The 18,119-nt window shown below is 47.0% G+C and overlaps 1 protein-coding gene across 2 annotated transcripts in view; it reads left to right on the forward strand.

Moving 5' to 3' along the window:
• The first annotated feature begins 2,664 nt into the window (after window positions 1–2,664).
• LOC134933179 (organic cation/carnitine transporter 2-like) overlaps window positions 2,665–18,119 on the forward strand; it is a 194,839-nt gene continuing 179,384 nt past the window's right edge. For both annotated transcript variants that reach the window (XM_063928191.1, XM_063928192.1), the window contains exon 1: window positions 2,665–3,355. In XM_063928191.1, coding sequence (XP_063784261.1) covers window positions 2,963–3,355 — 393 coding nt within the window. In that variant the 5' untranslated portion in view covers window positions 2,665–2,962. The remainder of the gene's footprint in view (window positions 3,356–18,119) is intronic.

Consider the following 18,119-nt stretch of genomic DNA (forward strand, 5'->3'; position numbering starts at 1 on the left):
CTATACCTCTGTCACTGTCCCTGCTGTCACCGCTGTCACTGTCCCTCTGTCACTGTCCCTGCTGTCACTATACCTCTGTCACTGTCCCTGCTGTCACTATACCTCTGTCACTGTCCCTGCTGTCACCGCTGTCACTGTCCCTCTGTCACTGCACCTCTGTCACTGTCCCTGCTGTCAGTATACCTCTGTCACTGTCCCTGCTGTCACTATACCTCTGTCACTGTCCCTGCTGTCACCGCTGTCACTGTCCCTCTGTCACTGCACCTCTGTCACTGTCCCTGCTGTCAGTATACCTCTGTCACTGTCCCTGCTGTCACTATACCTCTGTCACTGCTGTCACCGCTGTCACTGTCCCTCTGTCACTGCACCTCTGTCACTGTCCCTGCTGTCACTGTCCCTCTGTCACTGTCCCTCTGTCACTGTCCCTGCTGTCACTCTCCCTGTCCCTGAATTTTGGATAATACTGTGTGCTTTAATGTGAATTTTGGCTCAGTCAGTGTGCTACAATGTTAGTTTCGGCTCATTCAGTGTGCTACAATGTGAATTTCGGATCATTCAGTGTGTTACAATGTGAATTTCGGCTCATTCAGAGTGCTACAATGTGAATTTCGGATCATTCAGTGTGTTACAATGTGAATGTCAGCTCATTCAGTGTGCTACAATGTGAGTTTCGGCTCATTCAGTGTGCTACAATGTGAATGTCGGCTCATTCAGTGTGCTATAATGTGAATTTTGGATCATTCAGTGTGCTACAATGTGAATTTCGGCTCATTCAGTGTGCTACAATGTGAGTTTCGGCTCATTCAGTGTGCAACAATGTGAGTTTCGGCTCATTCAGTGTGCTATAATGTGAGTTTCGGCTCATTCAGTGTGCTATAATGTGAATTTCGGCTCATTCAGAGTGTTACAATGTGAATTTCGGCTCATTCAGTGTGCTATAATGTGAATTTCGGCTCATTCAGTGTGCTACAATGTGAATTTCGGATCATTCAGTGTGTTACAATGTGAATTTCGGCTCATTCAGAGTGCTACAATGTGAATTTCGGATCATTCAGTGTGCTATAATGTGAATTTTGGATCATTCTGTGTTCTATGATGTGAATTTCGGCTCATTCAGTGTGCTACAATATGAATTTCGGATCATTCAGTGTGTTACAATGTGAATTTCGGCTCATTCAGAGTGCTACAATGTGAATTTCGGATCATTCAGTGTGCTATAATGTGAATTTTGGATCATTCTGTGTTCTATGATGTGAATTTCGGCTCATTCAGTGTGCTACAATATGAATTTCGGATCATTCAGTGTGCTATAATGTGAATTTCGGCTCATTCAGTGTGCTATTATGTGAATTTCGGATCAATCTGTGTTCTATGATGTGAATTTCGGCTCATTCTGTGTTGTATAATGTGAATTTCGGCTCATACTCAATTATGGACATTATTCTGGTTGCATTTAATTTTAGCAATAAAATTGCTAAAATGCGCCACGCTGACAGTGAGCATGCAATCAAAGTGCGGTCGCATCCCTGAGGGACTGCACTTTCATTGGGGGCCGGCGTAGCAGGGTGTGGTTGGGAAAGGGGATCAGAGCTTTTTTGGGGCGGCTATGTGACATCACACGCACCCACTGCAACCCGAAAAATGGCGGTGCATTGCCTGCATACGCAGCCTAGCTACGTCTGCAGGGGGTCATCCTTCGTATCTGCTTCAGCGATGTGATCGCAAAATAATTGAAATCGCATCGCTGGATGCCAATTAGCATCCTGGACGGACCCCAGCATGCTACAGAAACGATTGCAGATTCTGCTTTTAAGCAGAATATGCAAACCAACCTAAATAGGGTCCTATGTCACTACTATTGCCATCGCATTCAGTGATATACAGGAATTATGACTTACAAGTAAAACTAGTACAAAAACATTTCTAAGGATTGCGTGTGGTGTGATATGGGAGAAGGTCCATGGGGGGGTGACACCATGAGTTACCACACCGGGTGACACCAACCCTAGTGACGCCTCTGCCCCAGCCCACCTATAAAATTTGTTGAATTAACTTCTGTCAATTGGGACGGTTTTTATTAAATATTTATAATTCTAATGCAGCAAAGTTAGGTATTGAAATCAATTGTTTCATTATTTATACACAGTATATCAACTTTGTTTTTATATTAACTTGTTATTTATCAGAGGGTGTCTACATTACACCTGTTCTTTTGCTACATGCTAAATGTTGCATTTATTTTGTTTTATGAGTAAGAATAAATATTTTTAATAAGACCGGTGTTGAATACATTTAATTGGTTCTATAGCGCGACCCCGTACAAACCTATTGCAATTTGTTTCTTTTTGAAGCCACTACAGATAGGCTTCTGGGGTCAGACGAAATAGAACCATTTAATGATTTTTAATTGGTTATGAGATGACAGTAGTTAAAGACTTACTATGTACATCAACTTGCGCCATCAGGCATTTTCATTCTGCGTATGTAATTATTTTTCAAACACAGCAAACACGTACACGTATGTTGTATCACATGGGAATAACTGTTTCTCTCTGTGCAGCGGAATGAGAGGCGGAAGCACTACAAGGCGCATATGAACCTGTCACATGTAGCATGTTATAGTGCACTCAGCTGAGGCTGTGACGCGCAGTGTGTGTGTGTACAGTAGCAGCAGTAGCTATGGGAGGGAGGTGTGTGCAGTACACACACAGCGTCACCCGGCACCGACCGCCCTGCTGCTGCCTGCGCCAGTCCCCGCAGCTCCCCTCCTCCAGCCTCCAAGCGGTCACAGCGGCCCATGTCACCTCTGTGTAAGCGGCGGCCGGGAGCTGCTGCCCGGTGACTGGGAGGAGACCTACTTCCCCGGCTACCGTGTGTCCCGTCCCCATCCGAGCACCCAGCTCCCGCCGCCAGGCACCTCCCCTCCTCCCCCGCCCGGCAGCAGCGTCACCCAGCACCGGCCATGCGCGACTATGATGAGGCGACCTCCTTCCTGGGGGACTGGGGACCCTTCCAGCTCACCATCTTCTTCCTGCTCAGCGCCAGCATCATCCCCAATGGCTTTACCGGCCTCTCCGCTGTTTTCCTAGCTGCCACCCCCGAGCACCGGTGCCTGGTGCCCGACAATGGCACCCTCAGCCTGGCCTGGAGGAATGTCAGCATCCCCTGGGAGGAGAGGGACGGGCAGCAGGTGGAGAGCAGGTGCTGGCGGTACAGGCTGGAGACCCTGAGGACTTACTCTGCCCTGGGGCTGGTGCCCGGGGTGGATGTCAATGTGAGCGGTATACAGAGGGAGAGATGCCTGGATGGCTGGGAGTACAGCAGGGACATCTATCACTCCACCATTGTCACAGAGGTGAGTGGCAGCCAGGACATGGTACAGCATTACTAGGTGTCACCTACAGCTGTGGCTCAAGAGCTTGCACTTTAATACGTGCCGGCCAGTATCAGGCTCTACAACGTGACTCCTTTCATCAGGTATACAATGCTCTGCTCCTGCTACTACTACTGTATGATGGCACTGCAGCCACCACCTGTGCTTAAATGATGACTTGATGAGAAAAGTGCTTACACACAGGTCACTGCAATCAGATATGAAGTGGGACGTCCAGGAGCAGAGCATCATGTATCTGATGGAAGGGGTTATGTTGGAAGATCTGCAGTATCAGGGTCACTGCAGCCACCAACTCGCTGAGAGCAGGATGTACTAAGCATCGCTTCTGCAATGCGGTACATCCCTCCACTTACTGCAACTATACTAATCACATATATGCAATTGTAACGCAAAAGACAGTTCTCCTAATAAGGGCTCTCCTCTGTTATGACATGACTTCTGGGTTTCTGCGCTGGGAGTCCCTCTGCGCATGCGCAATGAGACGCAGCAGCCGCGGAGGTGCTAGGAGGAATTCAATTGGATCCCCCTCAGGGCAGAATGCGGAAAGAAGCCCATAGGTTTCTATAGGGTGCGTTACTCTCTGCATGAAAGTGCGGGATTCCTGGGCTTAGTACATATGGGAAATGTGAATTTTCGGTATCATCATTCAGTTTTCGGTTATCATCATTGGAAGTGAACAAGCCCATTTTGACGGGTGAAACGCGTTTCCCACCGCGGCACTGTTACTCTCGTGGACTCACGGGACGTGTTTCACTCTGACAGGATTAGACCTCTATGGTACCATTGGGTACAGCGGTAACCATATCTTGTCATTGTGAATTTAAATATGACCTCCACTATCTGTATAAATGCGTTTGGGGACTGACAATGGTATATAATTTTGTGCAATAATACTTAGGAGCTTCTATCTTCCCTGCTACACCTAATATATACATCTACTGAATTTATGAGAACAATCTCTTCTCTCTATTTTGGGGATCCCCTCCTATACATGTGAGGTACAATACTGGGGTGTATTCTATCAGAGATTTACACACCTGATTTGTGGTGTAACAACATTGCAGGAGCTGTCTATTTCCCCCTGATTAACAATTATGCATATTTGCTTTGATTATATGAAAGGTATTTTCCTCTGTCAGGCTCTGTTTCTTGCACCTCTTCACTTTTGTATGGTGTAACTATACCAAATATTGTTTTTCTTCCAATACGCTGACATACATAGTCACATGTGCTGAAAAATCTTTTTCTATATATATACAACCTGTCTGAAGCTAAAACCGTACCAACTTGGAGATATGTGATCCACTCAAGATACATACTCATATTTAATGAAATTTTTACAATCACATCAACGTTACCTCCTTTCTCTTACGTGCTAGAGGATACTGGGAATCCATTTAGTACCATTCGATATAGACAGGTCCACTAGGAGCCTTGGGCACCTAGGGCTCCTCCCTCTATGCCCCTCCTACCAGGCTCCATTTAGTAAATGTGCCCGGAGGAGCCGGTCACGTCGCTGGAAGCTCCTGAAGAGTTTTCTGCATTTATTTTATCTATTTGTTATTTCTCTAACGTCCTAAGTGGATGCTGGGGACTCCGTCAGGACCATGGGGTTTAGCGGCTCCGCAGGAGACAGGGCACAATAATAAAAGCTTTAGGATCAGGTGGTGTGCACTGGCTCCTCCCCCTATGACCCTCCTCCAAGCCTCAGTTAGATCTTTGTGCCCGGCCGAGAAGGGTGCAATCTAGGTGGCTCTCCTGAGCTGCTTAGAATAAAAGTTTAAGTTAGGTTTTTTATTTTCAGTGAGTCCTGCTGGCAACAGGCTCACTGCTACGAGGGACTTAGGGGAGAGAAGTAAACTCACCTGCGTGCAGGATGGATTTGCTTCTTAGGCTACTGGACACCATTAGCTCCAGAGGGAGTCGAAACACAGGTCTCACCCTGGGGTTCGTCCCGGAGCCGTGCCGCCGACCCCCCTTGCAGATGCCGAAGTTGAAGAGGTCCAGAGGTCCAGAAACAGGCGGCAGAAGACTTTCAGTCTTCATAAGGTAGCGCACAGCACTGCAGCTGTGCGCCATTGTTGTCAGCACACTTCATACCAGCGGTCACTGAGGGTGCAGGGCGCTGGGGGGGGCGCCCTGGGCAGCAATGTATTATACCTTTTTTATGGCTAAAATACATCACATATAGCCCTTGAGGCTATATGGATGTATTTAACCCCTGCCAGATCTCACAAACTCCGGGAGAAGAGCCCGCCGTTTTAGGGGGCGGGGCCTATTCTCCTCAGCACACGGCGCCATTTTCCTGCTCAGCTCTGCTGTGAGGAAGGCTCCCAGGCTCTCCCCTGCACTGCACTACAGAAACAGGGTTAAAACAGAGAGGGGGGGCACTTATTTGGCGATATGATTACATATGTAAAAATGCTATAAGGGAGAACACTTGTATAAGGGGTTGTCCCTGTATAATTATAGCGTTTTTGGTGTGTGCTGGCAAACTCTCCCTCTGTCTCCCCAAAGGGCTAGTGGGGTCCTGTCCTCTATCAGAGCATTCCCTGTGTGTGTGCTGTGTGTCGGTACGTGTGTGTCGACATGTAGGAGGACGATGTTGGTGAGGAGGCGGAGCAAATTGCCTGTACTGGTGATGTCACTCTCTAGGGAGTCGACACCGGAATGGATGGCTTATTTAGGAATTACGTGATAATGTCAACACGATGCAAGGTCGGTTGACGACATGAGACGGCCGGCAAACAAATTAGTACCTGTCCAGGCGTCTCAGACACCGTCAGGGGCTTGTAAAAACGCCCATTTACCTCAGTTGGTCGACACAGACACAGACACGGACACTGACTTCAGTGTCGACGGTGAAGAAACAAACGTATTTTCCTTTAGGGCCACACGTTACATGTTAAGGGCAATGAAGGAGGTGTTACATATTTCTGATACTACAAGTACCACAAATAAGGGTATTATGTAGGGTGGGAATAATCTACTTGTAGTTTTTCCTGAATCAGATAAATTAAAGTGTGTGATGATACGTGGGTTTCCTCCGATAGAAAATTATTGGAGGTATACCCTTTCCCGCCAGAAGTGAGGGCGAGTTGGGAAACACACCTTAGGGTGGATAAGGCGCTCACACGCTTATAAAAACAAGTGGCGTTACCGTCTCCAGATACGGCCGCCCTCAAAGAGCCAGCTGATAGGAAGCTGAAAAATATCCTAAAAAGTATATACACACATACTGGTGTTATACTACGACCAGCAACCGCCTCAGCCTGGATGTGCAGCGCTGGGGGGGCTTGGTCGGATTTCCTGACTGAAAATATTGATACCCTTGACAGGAACAATATTTTATTGACTATAGAACATTTTAAGGATGCATTTCTATATATGCGAGATGCGCAGAGGGATATTTGCATTCTGGCATCAAGAGTAGATGTGATGTCCATATCTGCCAGACGATGTTTATAGACACGACAGTGGTCAGGTGATGCAGATTCCAGATGGCACATGGAAGTATTGCCGTATAAAGGGGCGGTCCATGGGACCTGGTGGCCATGGCAACAGCTGGAAAATCCACTTTTGTTACCCCAAGTCACATCTCAGCAGAAAAGGACACAGTCTTTTCAGTCTCAGTCCTTTCGTACCCATAAAGGCAGGCGGGCAAAAGGCCAGTCATATCTGCCCAGGGTTAGAGGAAAGGGAAGAAGACTGCAGCAGGCAGCCCATTCCCAGGAACAGAAGTCCTCCACAGCTTCTGCCAAGTCCGCAGCATGACGCTGGGGCCATACAAGCGGACTCAGGTGCGGTGGGGGGTCATCTCAAGAGTTTCAGCACGCAGTGGGCTCACTCGCAAGTGGACTCCTGGATCCTACACGTAGTATCCCAGGTGTACATTGGAAATTCGAGACGTCTTCCCCTCACAAGTTCCTGAAGTCTGATTTACCAACGTCTCCCTCCGACAGGGAGGCAGTATTGGAAAAAAATTCACAGGCTGTATTCCCAGCAGGTGATAATCAAAGTACCCCTCCTACAACAAGGGAAGGGGTATTATTCCACACTATATTGTGGTACTGAAACCAAACGGCTCGGTGAGATCTAAAAGATTTGAACAATTACATACAAGGGTTCAAATCAAGATGGAGTCACTCAGAGCAGTGATAGCGAACCAGGACGATATGGTGTCACTGGATATCAGGGACGCTTACCTACATGTCCAAATTTTGCCCTTCTCACCAAGGGTATCTCAGGTTCGTGGTACAGAACTGTCACTATCAGTTCAGACGCTGCCGTTTGGATTGTCCACGGCACCCCGGGTCTTTACCATGGTAATGGCCGAAATGATGATTCTTCCTAAAAGAAATATGGACGCTTTCCTGATAAGGGCAAGGTCCAGAGAACAGTTGGCGGTCGGAGTAGCACTATCTCAAGTAGTTCTACGACAGCACGAGTGGATTCTAAATATTCCAAAATCGCAGCTTTTTCCGACGACACGTCTAATGTTCCTAGGAATGATTCTGGACACAGTCCAGAAAAGGATGTTTTCTCCCGGAGAAGAAGATCAGGGTGTTATCCGAGCTAGTCAGGAACCTCCTAAAACCAGGAAAAGTATCAGTGCATCATTGCACAAGGGTCCTGTAAAAAATGGTGGTTTCTTACAAAGCGATCCCATTCGGTAGATTTCACGCAAGAACCTTTCAGTGGAATCTGCTGGGAAAATGGTCCGGATCGCATCTTCAGATGCATCAGCGGACAACCCTGTCTCCAAGGACAAGGGTGTTTTCTTCTGCGGTGGCTGCAGAGTGCTCATCTATGAAAGGGCCGCAGATTCGACATTCAGGACTGGGTCCTGGTGACCACGGATGCCAGCCTGAGTGGCTGGGGAGCAGTCACACAAGGAAAAAATTTCCAGGGAGTGTGATCAAGTCTGGAGACTTCTCTCCACATAAATATACTGGAGCTAAGGGCAATTTACAAGGCTCTAAGCTTAGCAAGACCTCTGCTTCAAGGTCAGCCGGTATTGATCCAGTGGGACAACATCACGGCAGTCGCCCACGTAAACAGACAGGGCGGCACATGAAGCAGGAGGGAAATGGCAGAAACTGCAAGGATTCTTCGCTGGGCGAAAAATCATGTGATAACACTCTCAGCAGTGTTAATTCCGGGAGTGGAAAACTGGGAAGCAAACTTCCTCAGCAGGCATAACCTCCACCCGGGAGAGTGGGGACTTCAGCGGGAAGTCTTCCACATGATTGTAAACCGTTGGGAAAAACCAAAGGTGGACATGATGGCGTCCCGCCTGAACAAAAAACTAGACAAATATTGCGCCAGGTCAAGGGACCCTCAGGCAATAGCGGTGGACGCTCTGGTAACACTGTGGGTGTACCAGTCAGGGTATGTGTTCCCTCCTATGCATCTCATACCAAAAGTACTGAGAATCATAAGAAGGAGATGAGTAAGAACGATACTCGTGGTTCCGGATGGGTCAAGAAGGACTTGGTACCCGGAACTTCAAGAGATGCTCACGGAAGAACCGTGGCCTCTACCTTTAAGAAAGGACCTGCTCCAGCAGGGGCCTTGTCTGTTCCAAGACTTACTGCGGCTGCGTTTGACGGCATGGCAGTTGAACGCCGGATCCTGAAAGGGCATTCCAGATGAAGTCATCCCTACCCTGGTCGAAGCCAGGAAGGATGTAACCGCAAAACATTTTCACCGCATTTGGCGAAAATATGTTGCGTGGTGTGAGGCCAAGAAGGTCCCTACAGAGGAATTCCAACTGGGTCGTTTCCTACATTTCCTGAAAACAGGACTGTCTATGGGCCTAAAATTAGGGTCCATTAAGGTTCAAATTTCGACCCTGTCAAATTTCTTCCAGAAAGAACTGGCTTCAGTGCCTGAAGTTCAGACGTTTGTAAAAGGGGTACTGCATATACAGCCTCCTTTTGTGCCCCCAGTGGCACCTTGGGATCTCAATGTTGTTTTGAGTTTCCTAAAGTCACATTGGTGATCCACTCACCACTGTGGAATTAAAATATTTCACATGGAAGGTGAAGATTCTATTAGCCCTGGCTTCAGCCAGGCGTGTGTCAGAATGGGCGGCTTTATCATATAAAAGCCCTTACTTAATTTTTCATTCTGACAGGGCAGAATTGAGGACTCGTCCTCAATTTCTCCTTATGGTGTTTTCTGTTTTTCACATGAACCAACCTATTGTGGTACCTGCGGCTACTAGGGACTTGGAGGACTCCAAGTTACTTGACGTTGTCAGGGCCCTGAAAATATGTTTCCAGGACGACTGGAGTCAGAAAATCTGACTCGCTGTTTAGCCTGTATGCACGCAACAAGATGGGTGTTCCTGCTTCTAAGCAGACGATTGCTCGCTGGATTTGTAGTACAATTCAGCTTGCACATTCTGTGGCAGGCTTGCCACAGCCAAAATCAGTAAAAGCCCATTCCACAAGGAAGTGGGCTCATCTTGGGCGGCTGCCCGAGGGGTCTCGGCTTTACAACTTTGCCGAGCTGCTACTTGGTCAGGGGCACACCCTGACTGAGGAGGACCTGGAGTTCTCTCATTCGGTGCTGCAGAGTCATCCGCACTCTCCCGCCCGTTTGGGAGCTTTGGTATAATCCCCATGGTCCTGACGGAGTCCCCAGCATCCACTTAGGACGTTAGAGAAAATAAGAATTTACTTACCGATAATTCTATTTCTCGTAGTCCGTAGTGGATGCTGGGCGCCCATCCCAAGTGCGGATTGTCTGCAATACTTGTACATAGTTATTGTTACAAAAATCGGGTTATTCTTGTTGTGAGCCATCTTTTCAGAGGCTCCTTCGTTGTTATCATACTGTTAACTGGGTTCAGATCACAGGTTGTACGGTGTGATTGGTGTGGCTGGTATGAGTCTTACCCGGGATTCAATATCCTTCCTTATTATGCACGCTCGTCCGGGCACAGTATCCTAACTGAGGCTTGGAGGAGGGTCATAGGGGGAGGAGCCAGTGCACACCACCTGATCCTAAAGCTTTTATTATTGTGCCCTGTCTCCTGCGGAGCCGCTAAACCCCATGGTCCTGACGGAGTCCCCAGCATCCACTACGGACTACGAGAAATAGAATTATCGGTAAGTAAATTCTTATTTTTCAGGCAGGTCTGGATGGCACCAGCCTGCCTGCTTCGTGGGACTTAGCCTCTCTAACGCCGCTACCCCTAACAGAGCCAGAAGATAGAACAGTGGTGAGAACTAAGCCGGAGTCCCGGTTAGCGGGTAGCCGGCCATTATGGCGGCATGAGGGTACGGAGACGCACGGCTTCTACGGGGGCGGAGTCGTCTCCAGACTCAGTACATAGTGTGGACGCACCGCTTCTGAGGGAGCGAACTGAGTCTCACCAGCGCCATTTTCCCTCTGCAGTGGACACAGACGCTGACAGGGACGTGCAGCTCCTGCGGAGAGACACCAGATTACCTCAGCGGTACCAGGTGGGTTCATAGCAGGGTGGTAGCACTTACTAGTGTACTAAGTCCTCAATCTGGGTACTTAGTCTGCGACCCGGCTAAGCTTGGCATTAGCAGTAAGGGCGCTGTGTGCTGGCTCCAGGCTATCTGTGTCTCTCTTGAAGGGCTCTTTGTGGGTTAATTGTGCATTTAACCTTTTCGAGTGTGTGTGTGCTGTCACTGTCACAGTATGTCAGACAGAGTGTGTTTCATGTAAGGCACAGTGTTCCTCTTCTTCGGGGGGGTTCACTGCAGTGTACTCAGTGCAGTGTTCCTTCCCAAGCTAGCGGGGCGGAGCCAGCTTGGCTGGATTCCATTAGGGGAATGATTTCCAATATTTCTACTAAATTGTCCCGCAATGAGAAAGAGACGCAATACTTGAGAAAATAGATGACTGAGTTTATGAACAGAGACTCAGTACCCAAACTAGCGTCTCAGTCCCCTACCATTTGTCTGCAAAATGTTCTTTGGCCCATATCCTGCCGTCTGACTTGGATGAGGAGTCAGACATGGAGGAGGGGGAGGTGAACTCAGAGGTGGGGGAGGCTACTCTGTCACAGGGAATAGAGGCTCTCATAGAAGCTATCAGAGAAGTTCTCCATATCCCTGATAAGGTAACAGAGGAGACTGAGGAATCTTATTTTAATATAGAAAAGAAATCCTGTGCCACTTTTCCTGTGTCAAAGGAACTAAATATCCTGTTTGAAGAACCGTGGGTTAATCCTGATAGGAAATTTCAAATGCCTTTAAAGGTTGATATAATTTTTTCCATTTCCTCCTGAGGATATGAAAAAATTGGAAAATCCACCGATAGTGGATGCATCAGTATCTAGGCTGTCATAGAAAATTGTATTACCTGTCCTGGGTGCAGCCTCCCTAAAAGACACGGCTGATTGTAGAATTGAGAATACACTCAAATCTTTGTATACAGCTGCTGGGGTGGCCCAGAAACCCACTATAGCATGTGGGTGGATTACTAAGGCCATCGCCAAATGGTCGGGTAACCTAATTGAGGGGTTAGGTACCTTGCCTCAGGGGTGAGATTATTTTACTCCTGCAACATATACAGGACTCTGCAAATTTTATGGTGGAAGCCATTAAAGAAATAGGATAATGCACGCACACCTGCTATGGCAGTGTCAGCACACAGAGGCGTATGGTTACGCCAGTAGACTGCTCACGCGGACTCCAGAAAAGGCGTGGAAGGCCTACCCTTCACAGGAGAGGCCTTATTTGGAGATGAACTAGACAAATGGATCTCCAAAGCTACTGTGGGTAAGTCCACGTATAATTTCTTCTGCAGCTCCCCCAGCCAGGAAGGCCTATTCAGGACCTTACGGACTGCCAAGTTTAAGGGCAAAACCAGAGGTTCTTTTATAGCCACCAGAGGCGCTCGTGGTAAACCACGAAAACCAGCAACTGCCGGTTCACAGAAACAGAACTCAGGCTCTGGTTCCTCAAAGCCTTCAGCATAGCGGTGGACCCGCGATAACAGTAAAATGAAACAGCGCTAAATATATACTTAAAACAATTTAATTCACATTAGCATAAAACAGTTGTCAATAGGAAAACATATCTGTTAAAAAACACACACAGGTAATTAATGGATCTCAGGACTTATCCACCAATAATTGCACTTCTTTGGGAAGCAAATGTCCAATGTTTATGTGGTAATTACTCACACATGGCCATGTTTTACCAGCAGTAGGATATTTCAGCTAGAAGATGTTTCCAAACTGTGTTCCAAATGGAGGAGTCCAATTGATTAAGCTTGTTCGGCGACGGCAGTGGCAGTATTGGATCCTGGTTCACAGAGTGCTTTCGTTACTAGTGCTGGTTAGCTGGAAGTTTCCAATTCAAATGAATGGTGCTAGGTGGAACAGTCCAGTACCTGGTGTTTGAAGATCTGACGCGTTTCGCCGCTCTTGGCAGCTTTTTCAAAGGTGTAATGGCCCCTCCAACTGGCTTCCCTTATAAAGGGTAACTGATGTCATCAATCAGGGACCATAATTAGCTAATTGGCATATACAAATCCTAATTAAATTAAAATAACCAATAAATGAATATAGAAACAGTAGCATAAATGATACCAAAAAGAGCTGTATTAGTTAATCTCTATTATTCCACATAATTGGAAAGTGTAGTGACGCTGGAGACAAAGAATCTATATTGTTTGTTTACATAAATCCGATCACATGATCGGGGTAATGGTCACATGGGCCTATCACAGTGTGACCCCATTGTGACTACTTCCTGTCATGTAATCGGACTTTAAGCTAGAATGCAATAAGACTAATTACAAGTTCATTATATTGAGCTAGACCTTATTTTCAGGCTGCCTAGCTGTGTTTACTAAGATGCAGCCACACTTAAAACCAATATCCTGTATAGGAACCTGGGAGCGCTGATCGGAGCGCCCAATCTCTGGTCACGTGATCGGCACCACGACCACGTGACCGGAAGAATATAGCATCATATATGTTTGTGCCTTTAATAATAGTGTCCCTTTAGGAGCTGGAACGCGCTGATCGTAGAGCCCAGTCCCCGGTCACGTGATTGATATCGTGACCACGTGACCGGAATACTTAGCAAACACATATGCAGGTGCCTCGGATGACTACTTCCGAATCCTTGGTTGGCAACTCTGCATATGGTTGGCAAGCCCTATAGTAAACGGGCTGTTTCTATTTAACACAGAGATGGTCATTTAATTACAAATTATAATTATATACACAAGACAGAAATAGAGATTGTGCAGAATATATATATAAATATAAATCCTCTTAGTAATTTAATGTAACTTCACCATTATTCAACATGCATATATATAGCTCCCTGAGAGTATAATTTAAGGTGCACAAAGGAGTTTAAACCATCAGAACTTATAATTTATTTTATCAACAAGCACAATCAGGATAGTGTGTTAATGAGGATCTAACTTATTTATTTACACACACAGATATATAGTTTACTTATGAGTATATTGTATGATATTTTATTAATCATTTCTATAATATACATTATTAGTAAATATAAGCTGGCAGATAACAAATGGCTATATCAAACGACAGATGAAAACAATGGTTTATAACATATATAATGGAAACCAGACGAACACAATATTATGTTAGAATTTCTATAGCAATATTAGCTGCCCTACAAAATCACATTAAGTTCCAAAGCTTCGTTTAAACCTTCTGGGTGTAATGAATTAAGCTGAAAGGTCCAGCAAATCTCCTTCTTACAAAGTTTTGCAAACCTATCTCCACCCCATTTTGTTGTGGACCCGCGATGCCTGGAGGACCGGCAGGTGGTGGCCCGACTGAAATTTTTCAGTCACATCTGGACAACATCTTGCCAGGATCCCTGGGTCATAGATCTTATTTCCCAGGGCTACAGACTGGAGTTTCAGGAGCTCCCACCTCACAGATTCTTCAAATCAGTTTCACAGGAAGCAAGTATAACTTTGCAGGACGCCATTCAAAAACTGGTGCAGACTCAGGTCATTGTTCCAGTTCCACCACATCTGCAAAACAAGGGATATTATTCCAACTTGTTTGTAGTACCGAAACCGGATAGTTCGGTAAGACCGATTTTTAGCCTCAAGTCGTTGAACCCGTACTTACGAGTGTTCAAATTCAAGATGGAGTCTCTGAGAGCGGTGATCTCAGGTCTGGAGGAAGGGGAATTCCTAGTGTCTCTGGATATCAAGGATGCGTACCTTCACATTCCGATCTGGCCGCCTCATCAGGCTTATCTACGGTTTGCATTGCAGGACTGCCACTACCAGTTCCAGGCCCTGCCATTTGGTTTCTCCACAACACAGAGAGTGCTCACCAAGGTGATGGCAGAGATGATGTTTCTACTCCGCAAACAGGGAGTGAACATAATTCCGTACCTGGATGATCTTCTGATAAAGGCACCGTCCAGGGAGTGGTTGTTGGACAGCATTGGCCTCTCAACCAGACTACGCCTGGATCACGGGTGGATTCTGAATTTACCAAAATCTCACCTAGAACCGACGCAGAGGCTCTCCTTCCTCGGAATGATACTGGACACAGAGTCTCAGAGAGTGTTCCTTCCCTTGGAGAAGGCTATGGAAATCAGTCGATGGTTCGGGCTGTCCTGAAGCCAACCCGGATCTTGGTGCATCTGTGCATTTGCCTTCTGGGGGAAATGGTGGCCTCTTACGAGGCACTTCAGTACGGAAGGTTTCATGCAATCCCTTCCAGCTCGATCTGTTGGACAAATGGTCCGGATCGCATCTTCACATGCACCAGAGGATCTGTCTGTCGCCAAAAGCCAGAATCTCCCTTCTGTGGTGGCTACAGACTTCTCACCTCTTCGAGGGTTGGAGGTTCGGGATTCAGAATTGGATTCTGCTAACCACAGATGTAAGTCTCAGAGGTTGGGGAGCAGTCACCTAGTGGGTGCAGTTTCAAGGAAGATGATCAAGTCGGGAAGTCATCCTTCCAACAAACATCTTGGAACTCAGGGCAATCTACAACGCCCTTCTGCAGGCCTCATCTCTACTTTGGAATCAGACCATTCAGGTCCAGTCGGACAATGTAATGGCGGTAATGTACATAAACCGACAGGGCGAGCAGCAATGTCAGAGGTGTCAAGAATTCTCCTCTGGGCGGAAAAACATGCCATGGCATTGTTGGCGGTCTTCATTCCGGGAGTAGACAACTGGGAAGCAGACTTCCTCAGCAGACACAACCTGCACCCGGAGGAGTGGGGCCTCCACCCGGAGGTGTTCAGGTTGTTGACACATCTGTGGGGATATCCACAGATCGACATGATGGCCTCTCGACTCAACAAGAAGCTCAAGCGGTATTGTTCCAGGTCGAGAGACTCACAAGCAGTGGTGGTAGACGCCCTGACAACTCCGTGGATCTACCAACTGATGTACGTGTTTCCTCCACTTCGTCTGATCCCAAAAATTCTAAAAAGAATAAAAAGGGAAAAGCTTCAAGCAAGCCTCGTTGCTCTGGACTGGCCTCAAAGGGCCTGGTACGTGGATCTTCTCGAGATGCTGATAAAAGATCCGTGGCCTCTACCTCTTCACGAGGATCTTCTGCAACAGGGCCCGTTCGTCTATCAAGACTTACCGCGGCTACGTTTAACGGCATGGAAGTTGAACTGCTCATTCTAGCCATGAAAGGGATTCCTGACAATGTCATTCCGACTATGATCCAAGCCAGAAAGGGGGTAACGTCAAAACATTACCACCGTATATGGAAGAATTACGTCTCTTGGTGTGAGAGCAGACTATATTCTGCGGTGGAATTTCATCTGGGACTTTTTCTGCAGTCGGGAGTGGATGTGGGCCTACGTCTAGGCTCTATTAATATCCAGATTTTGGCTTTGTCTATTTTCTTTAACAAACAATTGGCTTCTCTCCCTGAGGTCCAGACGTTCTTGAAAGGTGTTCCGCACATCCAGCCTCCCTTTGTGCCTCCCACGGCACCTTGGGATCTCAATTTGGTGCTGCAGTTCCTCCAATCGGACTGGTTTGAACCGTTACAGGAGGTTGACGTAAAGTACCTTACGTGGAAGTCTGTCATACTATTGGCCTTGGCCTCAGCAAGACGTGTGTCTGAGCTAGGGGCATTGTCTCACAAGAGTCCGTACTTGATTTTCCATGAGGACAGATCTGAACTCCAGAACTCTTCAGCAATTTCTTCCTAAGGTGGTGTCCGCTTTTCACATCAACCAACCTATTGTGGTTCCGGCTGTGACGGACACCTCTGCTACTTCAAAGTCTTTGGATATTGTGAGGGCTTTGAAGGTGTATGTAAAGAGAACAGCTTGTCACAAAAAATCGCTGTTCGTTCTCTATGATCCAAATAAAATTGGGTGTCCTGCTTCAAAGCAGTCTGTTGCATGCTGGATAAAGCTCACTATCCAGCATGCTTATTCCACTGCACTGTTACTTGGTTAAGTATTCTGGTTTGTTCAGCTGTTGCTGTTCATGTTTCAAGTTTGGTTAGCATGGCTTTCCTATTGTTCTATGTGCTGGTACGTAATCTCACCACTTTCCTTATCTATCCTTCTCTCAAAGTATGTCCATCTGCTCGGGCACAGTTTCCTAGACTGAGTCTGGTAGGAGGGGCGTAGAGGGAGGAGCCATTGCACACTATTAAATTCTTAAAGTGCCCAAGGCTCCTAGTGGACCCGTCTATACCCCATGGTACTAAATCTATTCCCAGTATCCAGTCTACGGACTATGAGAAAAGGATTTACCGGTAGGTAATTAAAATCCTATTTTCGTGGACTCTTACTCCTATCTTACTTCTGCCTAATATTGGCAGCAGATCCACCTTTTGCTTTTTCCTACTATTTCTCTAAAGGCCCGTACACACTGGCCGATATATCGGCCGTTCTCTTGAACGGCCGATATATCGCGGGTCCGTCGGCCAGTGTGTACGGCCGATACATCTGTGAACTCCGTGTGTGTGTACGGGGCGGTCGGGTACACATGTTGCGGTGGCCGGCGGTGATTGACAGCTGAACTGGCACACGCCCGCCCAATTCATGACTTCAGTCCCCATCGGATCGGGCAGTGTATATACACAGCACACTGCCCGATCCGTCCATAGATATATCTGCAGATCAATTGATCTGCAGATATATCTGTCCAGTGTGTACTCACCTTTAGAAACCTTTTACTATAAGGTGATCTCTCATCAATGATCCAAGGAGTGGCTGCGTCAACTATAATCTACTACCATACCACACTGAAGACGTCCAATACCGTCCGATCTTGGAAGCTAAACAGTGTTGGGCTTGGTCCAGTGGCGGATCTAGACTTTACTTTTAGGGGGGGGGGGGGGGGGCGGTTTAAGAAGTCGGACACCTCCCCTCTACTCATAGCTCCTCCCACTTAGTTATGCCCCTCACATTTTCAAGATTGAAGAAGTAAAAAAAAACTCCCACAATATCAAGCAGTCCAGCATTTGATATAGTACCCTTACCATGGCCATGCTGGGATGTTATTAGCTTACGTTTACACAAAAGCCAAACCTTGCTTGTTGTCCTTTAAGCTGGGTACACACCTACAGATATATCTGCAGATCAATTAATCTGTAGATATATCTATTGGTGACTATACACTTGTGCGCTGCCACACGACGCAACATCGCGGGGCTTCGCACCGGCAGTTCATGAACTGCCAAAGTGATTACCATGTGATCATGTGATAAATCGCATGGTAATCACGTGATGGGCAC

The sequence above is a fragment of the Pseudophryne corroboree genome, chromosome 6, assembly GCF_028390025.1.
Source record: "Pseudophryne corroboree isolate aPseCor3 chromosome 6, aPseCor3.hap2, whole genome shotgun sequence".
Lineage (NCBI taxonomy): Eukaryota > Metazoa > Chordata > Amphibia > Anura > Myobatrachidae > Pseudophryne > Pseudophryne corroboree.